The 17,611-nt window shown below is 37.9% G+C and overlaps 1 protein-coding gene across 1 annotated transcript in view; it reads right to left on the bottom strand.

Moving 5' to 3' along the window:
- cfap74 (cilia and flagella associated protein 74) overlaps positions 1-17,510 on the bottom strand; it is a gene marked incomplete at its 5' end in the record, with an annotated part of 43,612 nt that extends 26,102 nt beyond the window's left edge. The window contains 17 exon segments of the mRNA XM_014010383.1: positions 453-553; positions 1,266-1,383; positions 1,689-1,874; positions 2,473-2,562; positions 2,945-3,011; positions 9,332-9,450; positions 9,567-9,725; positions 13,037-13,201; positions 13,299-13,506; positions 13,675-13,832; positions 14,029-14,131; positions 14,702-14,812; positions 14,918-15,091; positions 15,441-15,545; positions 15,707-15,805; positions 16,594-16,746; positions 17,429-17,510. Of these exon segments, the coding sequence (XP_013865837.1) occupies positions 453-553; positions 1,266-1,383; positions 1,689-1,874; positions 2,473-2,562; positions 2,945-3,011; positions 9,332-9,450; positions 9,567-9,725; positions 13,037-13,201; positions 13,299-13,506; positions 13,675-13,832; positions 14,029-14,131; positions 14,702-14,812; positions 14,918-15,091; positions 15,441-15,545; positions 15,707-15,805; positions 16,594-16,746; positions 17,429-17,510 (2,198 nt within the window).
- Positions 17,511-17,611: the final 101 nt, after the last annotated feature.

The raw sequence follows: 17,611 nt of genomic DNA on the forward strand, positions 1-17,611 counted from the left end.
TATATATATACAGTACGTTGCAGCTGACAGGAGTCATAAAACAGAACAGGGGGATGTTAGATGCCCTGACACCCCTATAGATAAATGTGTTAAATGAATGAAGGAAAATATGAGCACCAAGCAACAACGCTAGGTTCTCCCCTGAGAACCAGACCAAAAATTTTATGTACAACCCTGTATATAATGTATTATTAAAATAAATTAATTGTGGAAAATGTATTTAGACAGATACTTCGGGCTAAAATCTGAGGTAGATTAAAAATAACTTTACAATGTGAGTACAATGTGTTGGTTTTGAAAAGAAGCAAACATTTACATATTTACAATGATTTTTTTCAAATCTGCCAGCTAAAGAGACATACTAAGTTTTCTTTTACAACAAATAAAGTTTTGAATTTACAAGTGTTGCCATGAAATATTATTGAAACAATAAAAATAAATCCTGGCCTTACTTGTCCTAGTCTTATGTCACTAGAGTCTGAGGGAGTCTGGTTCCTCTGAGTGTCCACATCTGAGGACAGACAAGTCTCAAGGCCAGCTTCTGGACTTGTCCCTGTACAAAACAATAAATTGAGACAGAGACTCAATGTTACAAAGCATAAAAACCTGATATAGATCATTATACAAATAAGTGATCAATTTCTATTCTCTAACTTATATTCTCTAAAACCAAGACAATAAAAACAATATAAGTCTGAAGTAAATTGAATAGTATACAGCATAATATTCTAAATTTGTTCTAGTGGTAGTCAGTTGCATTCTTTTCAACAGATTTACAGAGCAACACAAAATTTCCAAAGCCAGCAGAGCAGAGGCAAACGACTGAAGAGCTTATCAAAGCATCAGTGGTGGAGAGTGCTGAGCGCAGCGATGAAGATTTCAGATGTGGGAGAACATAAAACAGGAGGTGCGTGTTTTTTACCAGCTGTGAGAGCCAAGGTGAACTTTGTGCTTTCTGTGTGTCCTTACACACATTTTTTTTCAACAAGGACCTAATGTCCTCGCAGGAACAGACAGATGAGGAGACACTTTAAATCTTCTCCTCTTGTTTTTCATAAATTGTTTATTAATGTGGGTTGAAAGCTTAAAGAAATTATATCTAATTATACACATTTCCTTCAAAATTACACATCAAATGCAAAGATAAGTTAGACCTTTTAAATGTTCCAAGGAGACATACTTCATGTAATGAACAACTAAAATTATATTTATTTGTGTTTGCTCTGGAAGGGGAAATTTTTATTGAAAGGAAATAAGAGTTTTACCAGGTTGCTGTGATTCTCTGGAGAACTCTGGATTCTGCTGATTTAGTTGGACTTTTTCAGCATCTATGGAAGCAGAGTTTTTCTGACAGATGGACTTGGTGTTTTCACTGGATGATTCCTATTAGCAAAAGATCTCATATTAATACATGATCGTTTTGAATAGTGTGTTAAAAGGTATAAATAGAACTATGCTAAAGCATACAATGCTTAATTTTTGTCTTTGTTTTTCTACTTTCATCTGCTAGTTTCACTGACTAGAAGAACACTTTACAAAGTAGTGTGGAAAATAGCATTGGACTATCAAATGTAAAGGCAACAAATATTACTGTGACATAAAACAAAACCATTTCAATGCTGTTATCAAATTTCTCTCAGAGGACGTGACAAATAAAGCAACTCTTGGGGCTCAAATCAATTTCTGACCAAGCATGAGTTGGCAGCAGCCTGGGATGACATCTGGACATTGCTAGTTTCTGGACTGAGTTGTGTGGACGTGTCCAGGCTGAAGAGGGTGGCCAGGGCTCCCTTGTTGCTCAAGTTGATAGTCCGTGAAATGGTCTGGCCAACGACATGTGAACCAAAGTCAACGAACTGGCTGTCAACTTCTGGCTAGAGAAAGAATATTTTCACAAAAAAGATCATAATTAGCAAGTAGAGAAGAGATGCCAGCCTTTGTCTAATCAATACATTGGTTAATATGAAGTACAGTATAAGAAAAAGTCATGTCATTGGCTAAATTTCAAATTGGTTATCTTTGCTTTCGTTTTCCTAGAAATATGCTACAATGTTGGGGGCCTGAAAAATCAAATACTGGCATATTACGAACAAACATTTGCTGTCTGTTTTTGTAACCGTTCTAGCCATTTCTAGAAGACATAGTGAAATGTTACTCAAGTGTTTTTCATATTGCTGTTCAGGGCTGTATTTTTTATGCTTCTCTCTTATTGGACTGTGTATCCTGTGCATCAAACTTGTTAATTAATCACAAACCTTTTTGAAACTATATTTCTTGAGTCATTCAAATGACTCAAAAATGATTCAGTTCTGTGCTTCACATTACAACCACGTTACTAAACAAAAACATTTACCAAACTTGTATGATGCAGACATAAAAAATGAGAAAGAGGAAACTGATGCAATGTCAAACTAGTAGTTTAAAGTCGTGGAATCGTTCTTTTGTTGGCTGTATAGAACTGACTTTACTTACACAACATTTCTTTGTGGTACATCTGATGGGTACGGAAAAAGGGCCCATTGTTGATGAAAACTGTAGATCTCCTTCTAAGTCCTCGTTGTTCTGCAGAGATTGTGTAATGTTACAACGTTTTGCTGGGAGTCCAAAAATCAAGTTGCAACAAGTGATCAAAATGATGAAACAATAAAAGTGGTCAAATAAATGTATTTTCAGTGGCTTAGAGAAAAATAACATAATAATAATAATAATAAACATTTATACCAGTGGAGGTGTTCTATCTGACAATTTAAGTCAATTTAACAAAAAAAAAAAAATCAAAACAGATATTTTAAATAAAACTTGCATGTAACAAACAGGTTAAAGACAGTCTAAATTCCTGACTAAATTTTAAAAAGTTGATCAGCTCTGACATGTTGAGGGTGTCTTGGATCTTAATAATTTGGCTAAGCTGTTGATGTCAATAAGAAGTATTAAAAGTACTGACCACTGGTTGGAAAACAGCCTGAACATCACAGGACATCCCAAAAGATAACCGACCCGGAGGATCAAATCTGAACAAAAAAAAAAACAACCTTTTTTTCCACACAACTTCCTTTGGACATAACATTATGAAATTGAATATGAACGGATTGCAGCTTGTAAGTAAAAAAAGATGCATGGAGTAACCTCTGATTGGCAACATAATGAACAGCACAACGACTAAGGTATAAGCAAGCAGAGCACAGAAGACAGAACTGAGGATAAAAGCCAGCCTGTATCCACAAATCAGGCAAAAAAAAAAAAAAAGATGAATCCCAATGTCTTAAAACAAACTGGCAGAAACTTATTTAACAGCTCTTACTGTATCATAATGTAAACCATAAAACCGTAAAAGCAAAAATCTAGTTCCAGACAAAAAAGAGACTGAGGACAGTGAGATGTATGCAATCAAAATGAGTGTCTGGCAGCAAGTTTACGCTAACATTATTACTACCCTGAAGAGTTTGATAACTTATTGCTCTTCTGGAGACTCATGAAGGTCAATCAATATTATTATAGCAAAAAGCCAGCCAAAGTTCAAAAAGTAAACAAAAATATTTAGCTGTGAATGCTTTTAACTTTGGTTGTAAGAGTAAAAAACAGCATTTTGGTAAATATAAAGATACATCTAAGTTTAATCCAACTTTTTGCTATTTTGTTATATAAAATGCAAAAAAACTTCGTTTTTTTTTTTTTGCTAGAAAAGATTTGTGCATCCTCTTTGTGCAAAGAGTTGTGCATCCAAAAGTGGAAAAGACAAAAATATGTTTTCTTTTTTGATCTTGCATCAGTTTAAACTCTGATGAAAAATAATAATAAAAACAAAACCTTGTATTTGCTGGATACCTGATTTTTTTTAAATCACAAAATACTCACTGATGATGATGACCTGAGGAATCACAACATAATAAATATTGCTGACTACCATCAGCACAGAGGGGAAGTGGGACAGCCCAGCAGGTTTAGCTGAAGCCAGGTTTTTGAAGCTACTGGTCCAGCTCTGAGGTGAGAAAGTTGTGACAGTCTGGCTAAAGTTGCTTTGCAGCGCACCACTGTGAATTGGAAGCATATAAAAGAATCCCACCTGATAACCTGGTGGTCATTCCAAATGCCCTTTCATCTGAGTTATCGTTTTTTCTTGGCAAATTTCTTTATTGGTACTATTGGTTTTTTTTTTCAGCTTCAAGACAGGTGGCATAAAAAGACGTGAAGGAAAATAGAGCAGTTCACTTGGGATTAAATGCTGAGCGAGGCAGTGTTTGAAAAAGCCTGCTACAGTCCTATATAAACTGCTGCAAATGAGGCCATACTCTACGAGGAGTTTGCTGCAGGAGGCTGAAATCATAACTTTACAGTATCACTGACTATTCTGTGTTAAATTATGCATTCTTAGCAATCTCTATTGGCTTCTACAGTAAATCAATAAGCACACCCTGTTCATAATTCATTTCAGAGATAAAACACCCCAATTCATGCTTGGAAGAAAATAAAAGTTACATCTGGAATTTTTACCTAGAGCATTTTATTCAAGTTTGTGAGAAAATATTAAAATTGTAAGGGACTATCTAGTTTTAGGCCAATTTCTTCCATTAACAGTATTGTGTTTTTCCAAAGCGAGTCAATAGAAAATTTGCAATTGCTTTTAAGTACGCAAAAAAAACTTAACTGTTTGGTTTTAGCACATTAAAACCAAATTGTGCATGCACACAGTTTTCCATATGAAGTTCAGGTGAATGAACACAATTAATGCTTTAATGGAATGTTGGCAGGTAGCTTGAGACGATGTAAACACTGCTCTGGCATACTTGAACTGTGAATGCAGTTTTAAATCCAAGAGCACGGAGCAATTTGTTAATTAATATTTGGATCTGAGTAAAGAACACATTGTCCACCTCCTGAGCTGACTGATGTGGTTATTTGTTAGGTGTTAAGCTAAGCTGTGCTCCAGATGATGAGTTAATTAGCTAATTAGTCTGAAAAACTGTTTGAAGTGTAATGTTTACCGAAAGGTGCCTGTTTTCAGTTTGATTAACCAATGTTTTTTCAACCCTGGTCCTGAAGGCACACTGCCCTGCATGTTTTAGATGTTACCCTGCTTCAACACAGCTGATTTCAGTTGGTAACTGATTAGCAGGCTTTTGTTGAACTGCAATCATTTGAATCAGGTGTATCAAAGGAGGGAGACCTCTAAAACATGCAGGGCAGTGTGCCTTGAGGACCAGGGTTGAAAAAACTTACCTGGTCCTTCCTTTTAGGGTCACAGGGGTAACTGGTGCTCAGTCACAGTTCGAGAGGCAGGGAACACCCTGGTACACCCATCACAGGGCCACAGAGAGACAAATAACCATTCACGCTCTCATTCATTTTAGAGTTATCCTAATCCCATATCCTATCCTATCCTATCCTATCCTATCCTATCCTATCCTATCCTATCCTATCCTATCCTATCCTATCCNATCCTATCCTATCCTATCCTATCCTATCCTATCCTATCCTATCCTATCCTATCCTATCCTATCCTATCCTATCCTATCCTATCCTATCCTATCCTATCCCAATTATCATGTTTGTTGGTCTGTAGGAGGAAACAGGAGTGCTTGGGAAGAATGCACATTTGATCCGGTAAACCTTGCTGAGAGGCAACGGCTCTACCAACCGAACCATCATGCCGCCCACTTTATAAGCCATTTAAAATGTAAATGTTCAAAGGGAGGCCTGGGCCTGAAGGCAGCATAAACATAAAAACCCATGGAAGGAGACAGAACATGGAAACTCCACACAGAGAAACCTCAGGTCCAAGCGGAGGCATGAACCTAGAGCCTTCTTTCTAGGCACCAGTGCTAACTAAGCCACCATGCTGCCAAATGAAATGGTAAATAAATATAATCATAATATTCTGTACAATTTTTGCACAGTTATTTCCTCCTTACCCGTTATCGCACTTCTTAGCTCGGGAACACACATCACAGAGGGGTGTCTTTCACTCAGCCAGTCATTTACAACACTTGCTGAGAAGTGCCACTAAACACGGCATTTACCGTGGCTTTTCATCAAGTCTGGCAAGTCCAGACTGTTCTGGTTCTTCTCGCAGAAGAGAAAAGGCACAGCAGAGCCCACTGTGGCACAAATGTACCTACAGTGGGTAGGGGGGTGTGGAGGGAAGAGGACGCCATTCTTAGAAATTAAGGGGGTGTGATAAAGCCCAGCGTGTTACCAGTTCTTATTTCCATCTGCTGTGCTAAAGTTTTATTTGCTGGGGTAACACATTCTCACTCCCGACTCATCACATATTGACCCTTGGTCCAGGTTTTCTCTGCGTCCGGTTTTGATGCACCGGGTAACCCCCTCGCATCAATTATTGTTGAACCGGGCTTTTCTGGATTTTTAGGGTCTTTGGGTTGGGATCCATGGTTAGGGATCAGGATTACTGGTTAATTTTAGGTAGTGAGGTCAGGGATAGGCTGTCTAGGGCTAAAAAAAGTTAAATTTAGGGTTTGAGACGGTTAGTTGTCATATTTTCTACACTTTTCAAAAAATATGATAATTGGCTCCTCTTCCTTGTTCTCATCTTGTCAATAACTGATGCAAAGGGGTTACTCACCACATCAAAACCAGACGCAGAGGGAACCTGGACCAAGCGTCAATATGTGACGAGTTGGGAGTGAGAATGGGCTGGTTGGGGGAACAACAAAGCCTTTGCAGTCGACACGAATCACGACTGAACTCAAGATTGTAGGTTTGAATGTGTGAGTAACCTGCATTTTACAAAGAAGAAATGGTGATTAATGGATGGTGGGTGTATAATAGATGAATTACTTTGGCAGCATTTATGGTTTTAATTCTGTTTTTAATCGTCTAGTGATCCTGTTGTAGTTTGTGGTTATTGGGTTTGGTTGCGATTGGGTGCATGGGGTTGTGTAAAATAAATGTGTAAATATTATTTCTCACCAGAGAATAATACAACAACTAAATTCATCTTTCCACACAACAAGATAAGCCTTTGTGTCGAAGTCAGCAAGGTTTGGACCATTGGCAGCTGTTCTGCTGAGAACATGCCTCTGAAAAGAGAGAGAGGCCAAGTCCAAACTGGGGATCAAACCCAGGACCATATTGGTTCCTCTGTTTGCAAAGTTTGCATATTCTCCTCGTGCTTGCATGGGTTTTCTCTGGGTACTCTGGGTTCCCCCACACCCCAAAAAAATGTACAATAGGTTGCCTTCAGGCCCAGGCCACCCTTGCATTGGAGATCTGCGATCTCAATGGGATTTGCCTGGTTAAACAAAGGTAAATAAAAACTCTTGTTGTGGGGCATCAGTGCTAACCACTGAGCCATTGTGCTGCCATGATTTTAAGGGATCCACGATTAGTAGTAACATTATACTTTATTTGATAAACATATATTTCAACTGTAAAATAAAGACTGTAAAATACTGTAGGCTGTTTAGTTTTTATAATTTTTAAACTAAATTAAAATAAATAAATAAACTTAAAAAATTAAATAAATTAATAAAAAATAATAGGTGGCTCAGTTGGTAGAGCTGATGCCTCTCAGCAAGAAGGTCACCGGTTCAAATCCCGGTCCGGGGACCTTTCTGGGTAGAGTTTGCATGTTTTCTCCGTGCATGCGTGGGTTTTCTCCGGGCACTCTGGCTTCCTCCCACAGACCAAAAACATGACTGTTAGGTTAATTGGTAACTCTAAATTGTCCCTAGGTGAGAGTGAATGGTTGTCTGTCTCGTTTGTCTCTATGTGTGGCCCTGTGATGGACTGTCCAGGTACCCCGTCCCTCACACTGTGACTGCTGGATATGGGCACCTGCAACCCTAGAAAAGGAATAAATGGTTGTAGATAATGGATGGATTTAAAAAATATATATTACACGGATGGAGCCATTTTGTTTACAAGCAAAGCATACTGGATAAATGATGACATGGATAGGCCATCAATGCGAGGCTGTTAGCTAGCTATATCCACCCTGAAGGTTAATCTTGGACAATATCTGACGATTGGCTCTTTTAAATGAAACCAGAGAGKGTRGACAGAGAGGAGAAGGTAGAAATGACTCAGCCTGCAACTGAAAATATGGATGGAGGACAACAGAGCTGCTTCATGAAGGAAGAACCTCAACTTAGCCTGCTAGCTTTAGCTTTAGCACAGACAATATTGCCTTATAGGTATTAGCTCGGCACTAGTGCGACAAACTAACAAGCTAAACTGAGGTCCTCCATTCCCATTTTCAGTTGCAGACTGAGTCGTTTCTACCTTCTCCTCTCTTTCAACGCGCTCTGGTTTCATTTAAAAGAGATAATCATCAGATATTGTCAGAGATTAAACTTCAGGGTGGATATATCTCACACAAAGCCTCCACCAAGGACCCATCCACGTCATCCTTTACCCAGAATGCTTTGCGTGTAAATAAAATGGCTCAGTCTGTGTAATATAAATTTTTTAAAAATTAGTTTAAAAATTATAAAAACTAAACAGCCTACAGTATTTTTACAGTCTTTGTTTTACAGTTAAAATAAATGTTTATCAAATAAAGTCTAAAGTTACAACTAATTGTGGATCCCTTTAATCGTCGTCAGTAAATAAATGGTGATGAGAGCAGATTAGGTTCACAGATTAGGTTTGGAAGTGCGTGCCTGTTACATGCAAGTTGTGAAGGACTAGAAGGTGATATGTTCAGACAAGTGGTCCCCCATCAGTACTCAAGAACAGCACTAGTAGTTTCCAGCTGACCCTTCTGTAGCCTACAAGGCTTTTCACTCAGTCAGGCAGAAAGAGGAGAGAAGTAACCTCATCAAGTCCTAGAAGAGCGAATGGGAAAGGGATACGCAGAGAGTGACCTGGAGAACAATACAACTCCTCTCGTCCTGTGGGCTGCTGGCAGGAACGGAGAGAGGAGATGGAAGGAGCATCGACTGACTCATTTAGCTGGGACTCATAAGAGGAGCTGGGCGTGTGGTGATCCAAGCTGGTGTCCATATGTGGGAGGACAGGCTTCGCTTTTGCACACGTTCCATCTTTTTTTTTATGTGACAAACTGTATTTGCCTTTTTAACAACAGACTACTGAGCAGATGTTTCCATATAAAACAATAGGTGTTTAACATAAGGTGGATTTTAAAGGAACTCTAAATTGTGCTGTTTGCTTAAACATAAATCCAGTTTATTTCTAACAACACTATTTCTTTGTTTAATTCATGTCCATAAAACATCCATCCAGTCATTATCATTTACCCACTTCTCCTTTTTATGCACAGTTGTCTGAATTTGTGGTGCACTTAAATTTTACAAATGTTTTCTGTTTGTTTCTGCTAAAATGTTGCCAGGGCCAGAGGAGAAAATCTTACTTGACAGAGATGAAATCCTTAAGCTGAGCGGAGACTCTGAGGAACTTGCAGTGGTTAACAATGTAGCAGTTGTTTGTCAGAACAATTTTCTTCTTATAGAGTTTTCCAACGTCGAAATCCTAAAACAGAACAGTGGAAATGTGTTAAACTATTCAGTTGCTATTGAGATTCGTGCAAACTTGAGTGAAGAACAGCATTTTTGGTGACTGACTTCTTTTAAACTCGAGAGCGATACCTTAAAAAAGACGACGTCTGGTTTACTGACAAATGGAGGTCCTTTCAACTTCTTTTCATGAACTTTTTTAGAGGTCACATGTAATTTTTTGCTGATTGTGTCAGGTTCGTCTTCCTGTACTTCTGTTTGCAAAGGTGTAACCTTCTCAGTGAAGAGCTTCTGGAACATAAAAACAGTCAAATCAGAAGTAAAAGAAATATTATAATTAGGCTAGCTAACTGATTGTTTGTCTTTATGTACTCTAGCTTCTCCAATAAAAAAGAACAAGACAATTGTCGACAATAAATGTATCCTGATTGTTTTCCTCTGATCATTGTATATGTTTATTGTGCTGAGTTTAATCAAAAATTGTAACTAATTAATTTAAAAAAGCATATACAACATTTTAACATTCAAATTGTGCATGTTGTACTATTACGTATTAAAATTGAATAGGTATGTCTTTAAAATGCATGTATGACAATTTTTTTGCAATGAATAAGATTGCAACAACAAGTGATATTTAGATTAAACTACGCATGTAAATTTGTCCACTTTATTACGCCACATAAACTCAGATTTGATCAATTTATGAAATGTCCCATGAGCCTTTGCTGCTTGAGCATATGGCAGACTTTCTCCAAGAGCACAGACTAAAACAAAAGTGGGCCACCGCACCGACTGCTAGCTTATCATTAAAAATACAGGACTTTACTTAAAAAGTATATGCATTTCATGTATTATATTACTGCATTTGGCCATGACATGATCTGTGATATACTGTATCCTACACTAAAATACAGAAAAACTTTGATAAATTAAATTTGTTATCAACAAATAAAATTAAACTATGGCTTAAGATTTTGTCTAATTAGGAGTTAAGTTTTTTTAATCATCTGTGTAGTTTAACTCTTGAGAAAGTTGACAGGTTTGACAATTATTTCTCATTCATAGCTTTGTTGCGTCACTGTGCTTGTAGAGGGCATTAGCCTGAGCTTTATGTTAGGAAGCGAAATCACTTCCATTTGATTTGTCACTTGCTCAGATCTGTGAGCTGTATCACTGAGTTCACTCTGTAGAGACACCAATGAAGTGAGAAGAAGTGATGCCTGTCGCCTCAAATTTCAGCTCTGTGAGAGCGCTGAATGAGGCACACAACTGACTCATCTCCATGGAAGTAAGCTAATATAAGACACTCTTAAAGTCCTTTGCAACTAATTTCTGGGCTCTCATTATAAATAAAATAATTTCACTTTAAATAGTCTCATGCAAAATAAATAAGTAAATAAATAAATAAAAAAACAGAAGTAGAAGTCCTGAAAAACTTTTCATCACTTTCACAACATTGAACCATGATTCTTACCAGCTGTGACAGCCTGGCTGGTATTTTTTTCACCTCATGAATCAGTGTGTGTGTGTGTGTGTGTGTGTGTGTGTGTGTGTGTGTGTGTCAATCTTTGTGCGTGATATTATTGGAAAGTGTATGCTTGGTGACACCTGCTGTAGCAGAAACTGCCACAAAGCTGGTTCTATAATAATTTGGCAAGCGTTGTTATATTTACATCAGTCTTTGACAGTTTCTGTCAACACCATCATGTGTTTGGATCAAATTGGCAAATGTATTCAAAAAAGGTTTATTGTCTGACCTAAGAATACTGAAATTTTATTAATGACGTCAGGACTTCTCAGTGGACCAATCAGCCTAAACAGATGTTTTTGTTCTGTGGAAGGATTTGCTTTTTCAAACATAAGTGAAATCAACTTTTCAACAAGTTTCAAAACAAAATTTTTGCCTGTCTTGTCTGCTTGCTCCAAACGGTCTGTCTTGTCTTCTTGAGTCCATTTCTTTTGTTTAATATTTCTATTTGTGTGAGTTAGACTGTGCAAACTGTCATTCTCTTTAATTTGAACACTAAACTCAATCTTTGATACTTGGACATACAAATCTGTTGTTTTTTCTTCAAAATGCACGCACCTTATTTTAGGTACTTCCTCAGGGTCTGAAAGACTTTTAGAAGTAGTGGATGAACCTATATCCTCAAAACATGATTGAAGGCTTCTGTGCTTATTTTGGACTATTTCTGTTATCACATCAAGGAACTCAGATATCAGATTTACCACAATGCATTTAACCTCATCATCAACGCTACCATAGACCAGGTTTTTCCACTGTTCCTTTGTGATGCTTCTCAAACGCGATTCAACCACAGACCAAATGATTTCCATAGATGTGTCCAGGGGCTTCTCTGCCTGTATACTGGCTTTTGGCCTTTTAGGAATGGCACCAAAAATGATAGCAGTGTTCCTTTACGTTTTTGTTGAGTACTTTTACAAGCACATCATTAAACACAGGCAATAGATCAAGCAAAAATATGGTTATAAGATTCATCTGTGCTATCTGATAAAACCTGTTTCCACTGGTCATCTGTGATCTTTTTAAGATGTGGTTCTATCACAGGGTAAACAATTTCCATTCATGTTACTTTTCTGCTTTTGTAGACACACAAAAAAAATATTTCTATTTGCTTTGAGAAGGTGAATTTGCTTCTTAACACTGGAACCTAACTGCAAAATGACCAATCCTGTAAACTCCTGAACATTTTTATTATTGTCCACAGATGAATCTATCATTTTTACCTGAGTGTGTACTGTATTGAACATGGCAAATGGACTGAACTTATATAGCGCTTTATCAAGTCCCTCTGGACCCCAAAGCACTTTACTCTTCAGACATTCACCCATTCCCACCTGCTGTAAGCGATATTATAGCCACAGCCCTGCAGCTGCCATGCACCGGCGCCACCGGACCCTCTGACCACCACGAGTAGGTAAAGGCCCAAGGACAAAACGACTGAGATGGCAGGAACAGGGGATCGAACCAGCAACCTTCTGCTTACAGAATGACTCCCCTAACCACTCTGCCACAGCCACCCTACTATTGCTACTGTTAGCAAAATATCTCATGAACCACTGGACAGGTTTTAATGAAACTTTCAGAACACAGTCATTTGAAATGTATAAATTTTAGATCCAACCCAAGTCAGGATGGCCGCCACAACCAATTGACTTCAGGAAGGAAACACAAAAACTACTTTAATCCAGTCAAACTTTACAGATTGAGCTAAGATTACACTGTACTCCATGCTCTAGTAAAGGTAGAAACTTTTACATAATGACAGGCATCAGTAGGTGTGATCCCATCACAGGACAGTCTACCTGATTTTAGACAGATTTGTGCTTCCTCACTTGACACATGGTGCTTCTCTTTTTACCTGCCAGAAATAAGCTTCATGAGATTCATAAGATTCATGTCACTTCTCTTCCTGATTTGACCAACCTAACGCGCACAGCTCCACCAAGAACCAGGAGTTTCTGCTGCACTCCGCAAAATAATCACGTGACCGCTGAAAGGTTCATGATTTATGACTGTTTAAATTTAGCAGCTTGTATGAGTTTGCTTTTTGTTGGAAGTGGCTGTTGTTTTAGCACACCTTGTAGTCTTGGTCCCATAGCCCGGTGAATTCAGGCTCAACAAGGCTGTCAGCAAGGCTCCGGTCGGCAACGTCTTCCTGAAAGGTTTCACTCGTTTCCTCCAGGTCCTCAGCATCGGAGGAAAATGACGAAGCGCTCCGAACATCCCTGAAATTTCTGAAATGCTGAACACAAGAAACACAAACAAAACAGATCATCTTTTCTGAAAGTACAACCAAACTCAACATATTAGCATCTCGGGTTATGAGAAAGGCCCCTCACAGTCGTCGCTGTCTCCTCCGCGACTGATGGGGAGGAAGGATGAAGGTAGTGCAAGAGCCTCTCTATTTTCCTCAAAGATGAAAACTTGTTAGTAGTTGGGGGTTTGAGGGGAGACATTTGTTTTTTTTTTCTGCTCATCAACTGTTCCTCTTGAAGAATTTTTTCAACTATCGCCACCCTCTTTGACTTCTGGCTCTCCTCAAATTCCCTGGGAAGTGTAAATCAACAACAATGCATTACACTGAAATGGGGTCATGTATTCTTCTGCACACAAAGCAAGAGAAAGAAAAAAATAAAAAAACACACCCACACATTGCTGCATGGAGTGGGAGTAGAGGACATACATGTAGCAGAGGAGAGAAGAGCGAGGACATACTCTTGTTTTCGTTTTGTCTCCTCTAGTTGCTTTAGCCGGTACATATGCTGGAAACTGTTGATGCCTTGGGTCTGCAGGGATTCTCTCAGTTGTCTTTCTTGTTCTTCTTTCATCTGGGCGTCTGCTCTGGCTCTGTTTTGTTGAACCCGTAGACTCTCCTTAAGCAACAAAGCTAAATTAATAAAGCTGTTTTCGACCAGGCGCAGACTTAAATTCAACTGCTCATGTGAAGGATAAACAAATGTTATAGACAGAGTGCAGCAAAAGCTTAATAAGAGTACAAAAACGGTCAACAATAAGACACACAGTCCAGCACATAAAAACGTGGTAAATATGTATATTTCTGGTGCTTACTTGGTTGGCTGCTATATTAGATTTCAGTGACTTAACAGCTTGCATCCTCTTTTCTATTAACTCCCTGCTCTGTTGCTCCTTCTCAGCTGCTTGCTGGTGCATTCTAAAAAAAAAGGGGGAGACAACTACAGTCAAGAAAGTGTTATACTTAAAAAAACACTATTATCGCTTTGGCAGGGAAAAATTCAGCAGCAACATTTTCACACGAATGATAAAGTAGAGAATCATTTTTTTTAAGTCACGGCAAATATTTGGCATTTTTTTAAATTTCTATATTTATTTACAAAGAAAGTTCGACATTTAATACTGAATTTAGGCATTTCTGCTTTTTAAATTTACACTTGAGTAGATTTGAGCTTTCTGATTTTAATGAGCTTCTTGTGTTATTTTTAGGGTTGTAAGTGGATTTGATGTCAAAGCTTTACATTCAGATCTTTTATACGCATTTCTGGTGATCTAATAAGCCTATGAGTCTGTGCGCATTACTTTTTAAACCTGATTTGAATTTCAACATCAGTATATCAATATTTTTCAGTGTCATGTTAATGCTACAATCAATATATTTTGCTAGTATAAATGAAGGATCAATAGGACAGGTTGACTCTCCAATAAATCTTCAAGGATAATACATTTATTCCATTATAATACAGTTCATGCTTTATCAGATATCTACCTTTTAATTGTTTGTTTCAAGTACTTGGCAGCTGTCTTCTGGCTTCGTCGACTCTCCTCAAATTTCCTCTGACATTCAGTTTTCTCCTTCTCTAGCATGGCTTCCTGTTTACTATCAGAACACAATCACAGATGTGATGGTGTGTATTTAAAAAGTAAAGCGCGTGTGTGTGCATAATGAAGCGATGTGAACGATAATCATCGTCTCTGTTCCTACTCCCTGAGAAGCTTCGTCTTGCGTTGCAGGTTCTGGCCAACTTTTCTCTCTTGCTGCAACCTTGTCGCTGCCTTCTGGGCTTTAAGGTCCTGGAATTTCTGCTCCTCCTCCAGCAACACCTGTCGAAGCGAAGAAACCATGCCAAGCTCCACTTCCACTTCATTTAGTTCCAGTCTGAGGAGCAACAAAATGTGATTGTAAGCAGAGGGAAACGAGAAATACTGATTGAAATTTTAGACTTGGTTCAAAGTGCACTGAGACAAAAATTTAAGCAGGCGATTTTATGTCTTTGTTTTCAGTTTGTGTTTATTTCTTTTTTGTTAAAGCTTCAGTCGAATCAGAGTTATTTAGGGCAGCACCTCTTCATGGCTGCAGGACCCGTGGTACCTGTTCTCCCATGTTTGTGATTCAGTATTTTTGAATTTAATTGTACTGAATCAAAAGAAATTAGAGGAATTCCTTTTAAATATAATACTAATGTGTTAAATAAAGAACTGACAATCCATCTTTATCTTGAACTCACTCTTGTTGTCTTAGTTCATTGTGGATTTCGCCTTCCAACTCTTCCTCGTGTTGAAGCTGTTGACACAGCTGTTTATGCTGAACTCGCAGTCGAAACAGGGCCACACTGCCAAATAAAATAAGCAAAGAGTAGAATAGAAAATACAAAAGGTAGCGAAACAGAAACAAACAAAAAGCTTCCATATGCTCGAAAAAGGCAGACAAATCACTGCTTTTATTGTCTTTTTTTAATTAATATTTTTGGTTGTGTAAATGTACTTCATTTACCTGCTGTCCTTTGATTTCTGTTGATCTATTTCTTTTTCCACGTTGTCCCTCTGCTCCAGCAAACTTTCAATAGTCTGATGACAGAGTTTCAGCTTTTCCCTAGAAAAAAAAAAGAGAAGTTACTATGGACATGGAGAGACAGCTAAACTGAAACATCTTCATGAACATCAGGGAATTGATTTTCTTGCAGCCACAACAACATGAAGGTATTTAAGCAGAATATTAAAGTAAACCAACAAAGATATTAAAAAGCTGTAAAAGGACTTTAAAGCTCTGAAATATGCAATGTTCCTTTAGCAAGCTAATAGTGTGGAAAACAAAAATCTGTGCTTTTTTTTTTCAAAAGAAGATGGTCAGGAATGTAAATATTAGTGCACAATGTAACATAAGAGCTGTGTGTTGGTTAAAAGCCAGGTGTGCTCAGGCTCCATTAAACTGGTTATCCACAGAGCACTAAAGCCCCACGCTGCCCGTTACTGCTTGGTGCTGAAGGATGATGACTGACATTTGTGATGGAGGCTGCATCACAGTTCATCGGGCGCGTAATGGCTCACAGAGCAGACAAATAAAAAGAGAGAAGAAAAGTGAGGAAGGAGGACATTATGAGAAATGTTCCCTCCTCAGCTGAAATGATTTCCTACAAATTGCTGAATCAATTGGCGCAGAAGTGATTGGCTCCGTGCGACAAGGGCAAGGAAGAAAAGACATAAGATCAGAAAAACAATAAAAACTTACAGAAACTGAAAACATGCAGCGAAGGCGTGTGCCACAGAGACAGGCAGTGTTATTTATAAACAGGTTTCTGAGGACGTCGGGAGGCACATAAAATTTTATCGGGGTTAAGGAGGCACTTCAGCTCCAGAAATCTGTTGTTGCCAGGTTCAGACCTGGCTTTCTGCGCGTCACGCTCCTTCTGTCGGTGAAAGCAGTCCAGCTGGTCCAGGTTTCGTCTCAGCTTGAACATCCGTGCTGTCTCGGCAAAACTCCTCTTCTTGCCATTATCAGCCCCAAGCACAAGGTCACCACCATCATCACTCTCCCTTGAGGCAGATTAAAAAGGACACATGAAAAACGTAGAATTTTACTGTAATGCAAAATCTATATGGCGTATTATGTAAATAAATACCAAAAATTATACTACAGTTGTGCTCGGGCTAACTACTAACCCACAAGGGTATATTGTAGAAAATATGAACAATTTTATTTATTTATTATTCATTCATACAAGGAAAAATCTATATACAATAAAAACACTAATCATAAATGAAATGAAAGGAAGCAGAAATATTCTTATTTTATCTGCCCCTTTTCCCCTCAAAGTAAATTCAAACAATAATAATATACAAAAAAATATCAAGTCCTTTTCGAACAACATATCAATACTCTACTGTACTGTTCAAACTACAGTACTTCGAAATTTAGGTTCTACAAAAATCTCCTTTCCTTAGATTATAATAACTCTCTTTCTTAACAGTTATTGAAATTTCAAAGGGAATATGTATTTGTGAGCCTTACACATAACCTGTAAAATATTAAAATCAACCAAATCGTAGAATTTCAATAATTTAAATTAATAGAAAACATACTTCTGTTGTTTTTCTTCACAAGTTCATACTAATAATTCTACTGAGCCCAAATTTATGAGATAAATGAATGAATTCAGGTCCAAGTACACTTTTTTTAAATCTCATACGTGTGTGATATGTGTTGAGAAATACCCACTCAAACAATTCTTCCAACCCTTCCAAATCAGAAGAAAAGGCTGCTTCTTCATCTTTAAATGCCTCATGTTCTGGACCACTACCTGAAATTCATGCAAAAATGTGTTCAAATTAAATATCTCCAAATAACTAAAGACTGAGCAAAGCAAGTTTATGCACAAATATGTGTCAGATATATATATAT

The sequence above is a fragment of the Austrofundulus limnaeus genome, unplaced genomic scaffold (assembly GCF_001266775.1).
Source record: "Austrofundulus limnaeus strain Quisiro unplaced genomic scaffold, Austrofundulus_limnaeus-1.0 Scaffold68, whole genome shotgun sequence".
NCBI classification, from domain to species: domain Eukaryota; kingdom Metazoa; phylum Chordata; class Actinopteri; order Cyprinodontiformes; family Rivulidae; genus Austrofundulus; species Austrofundulus limnaeus.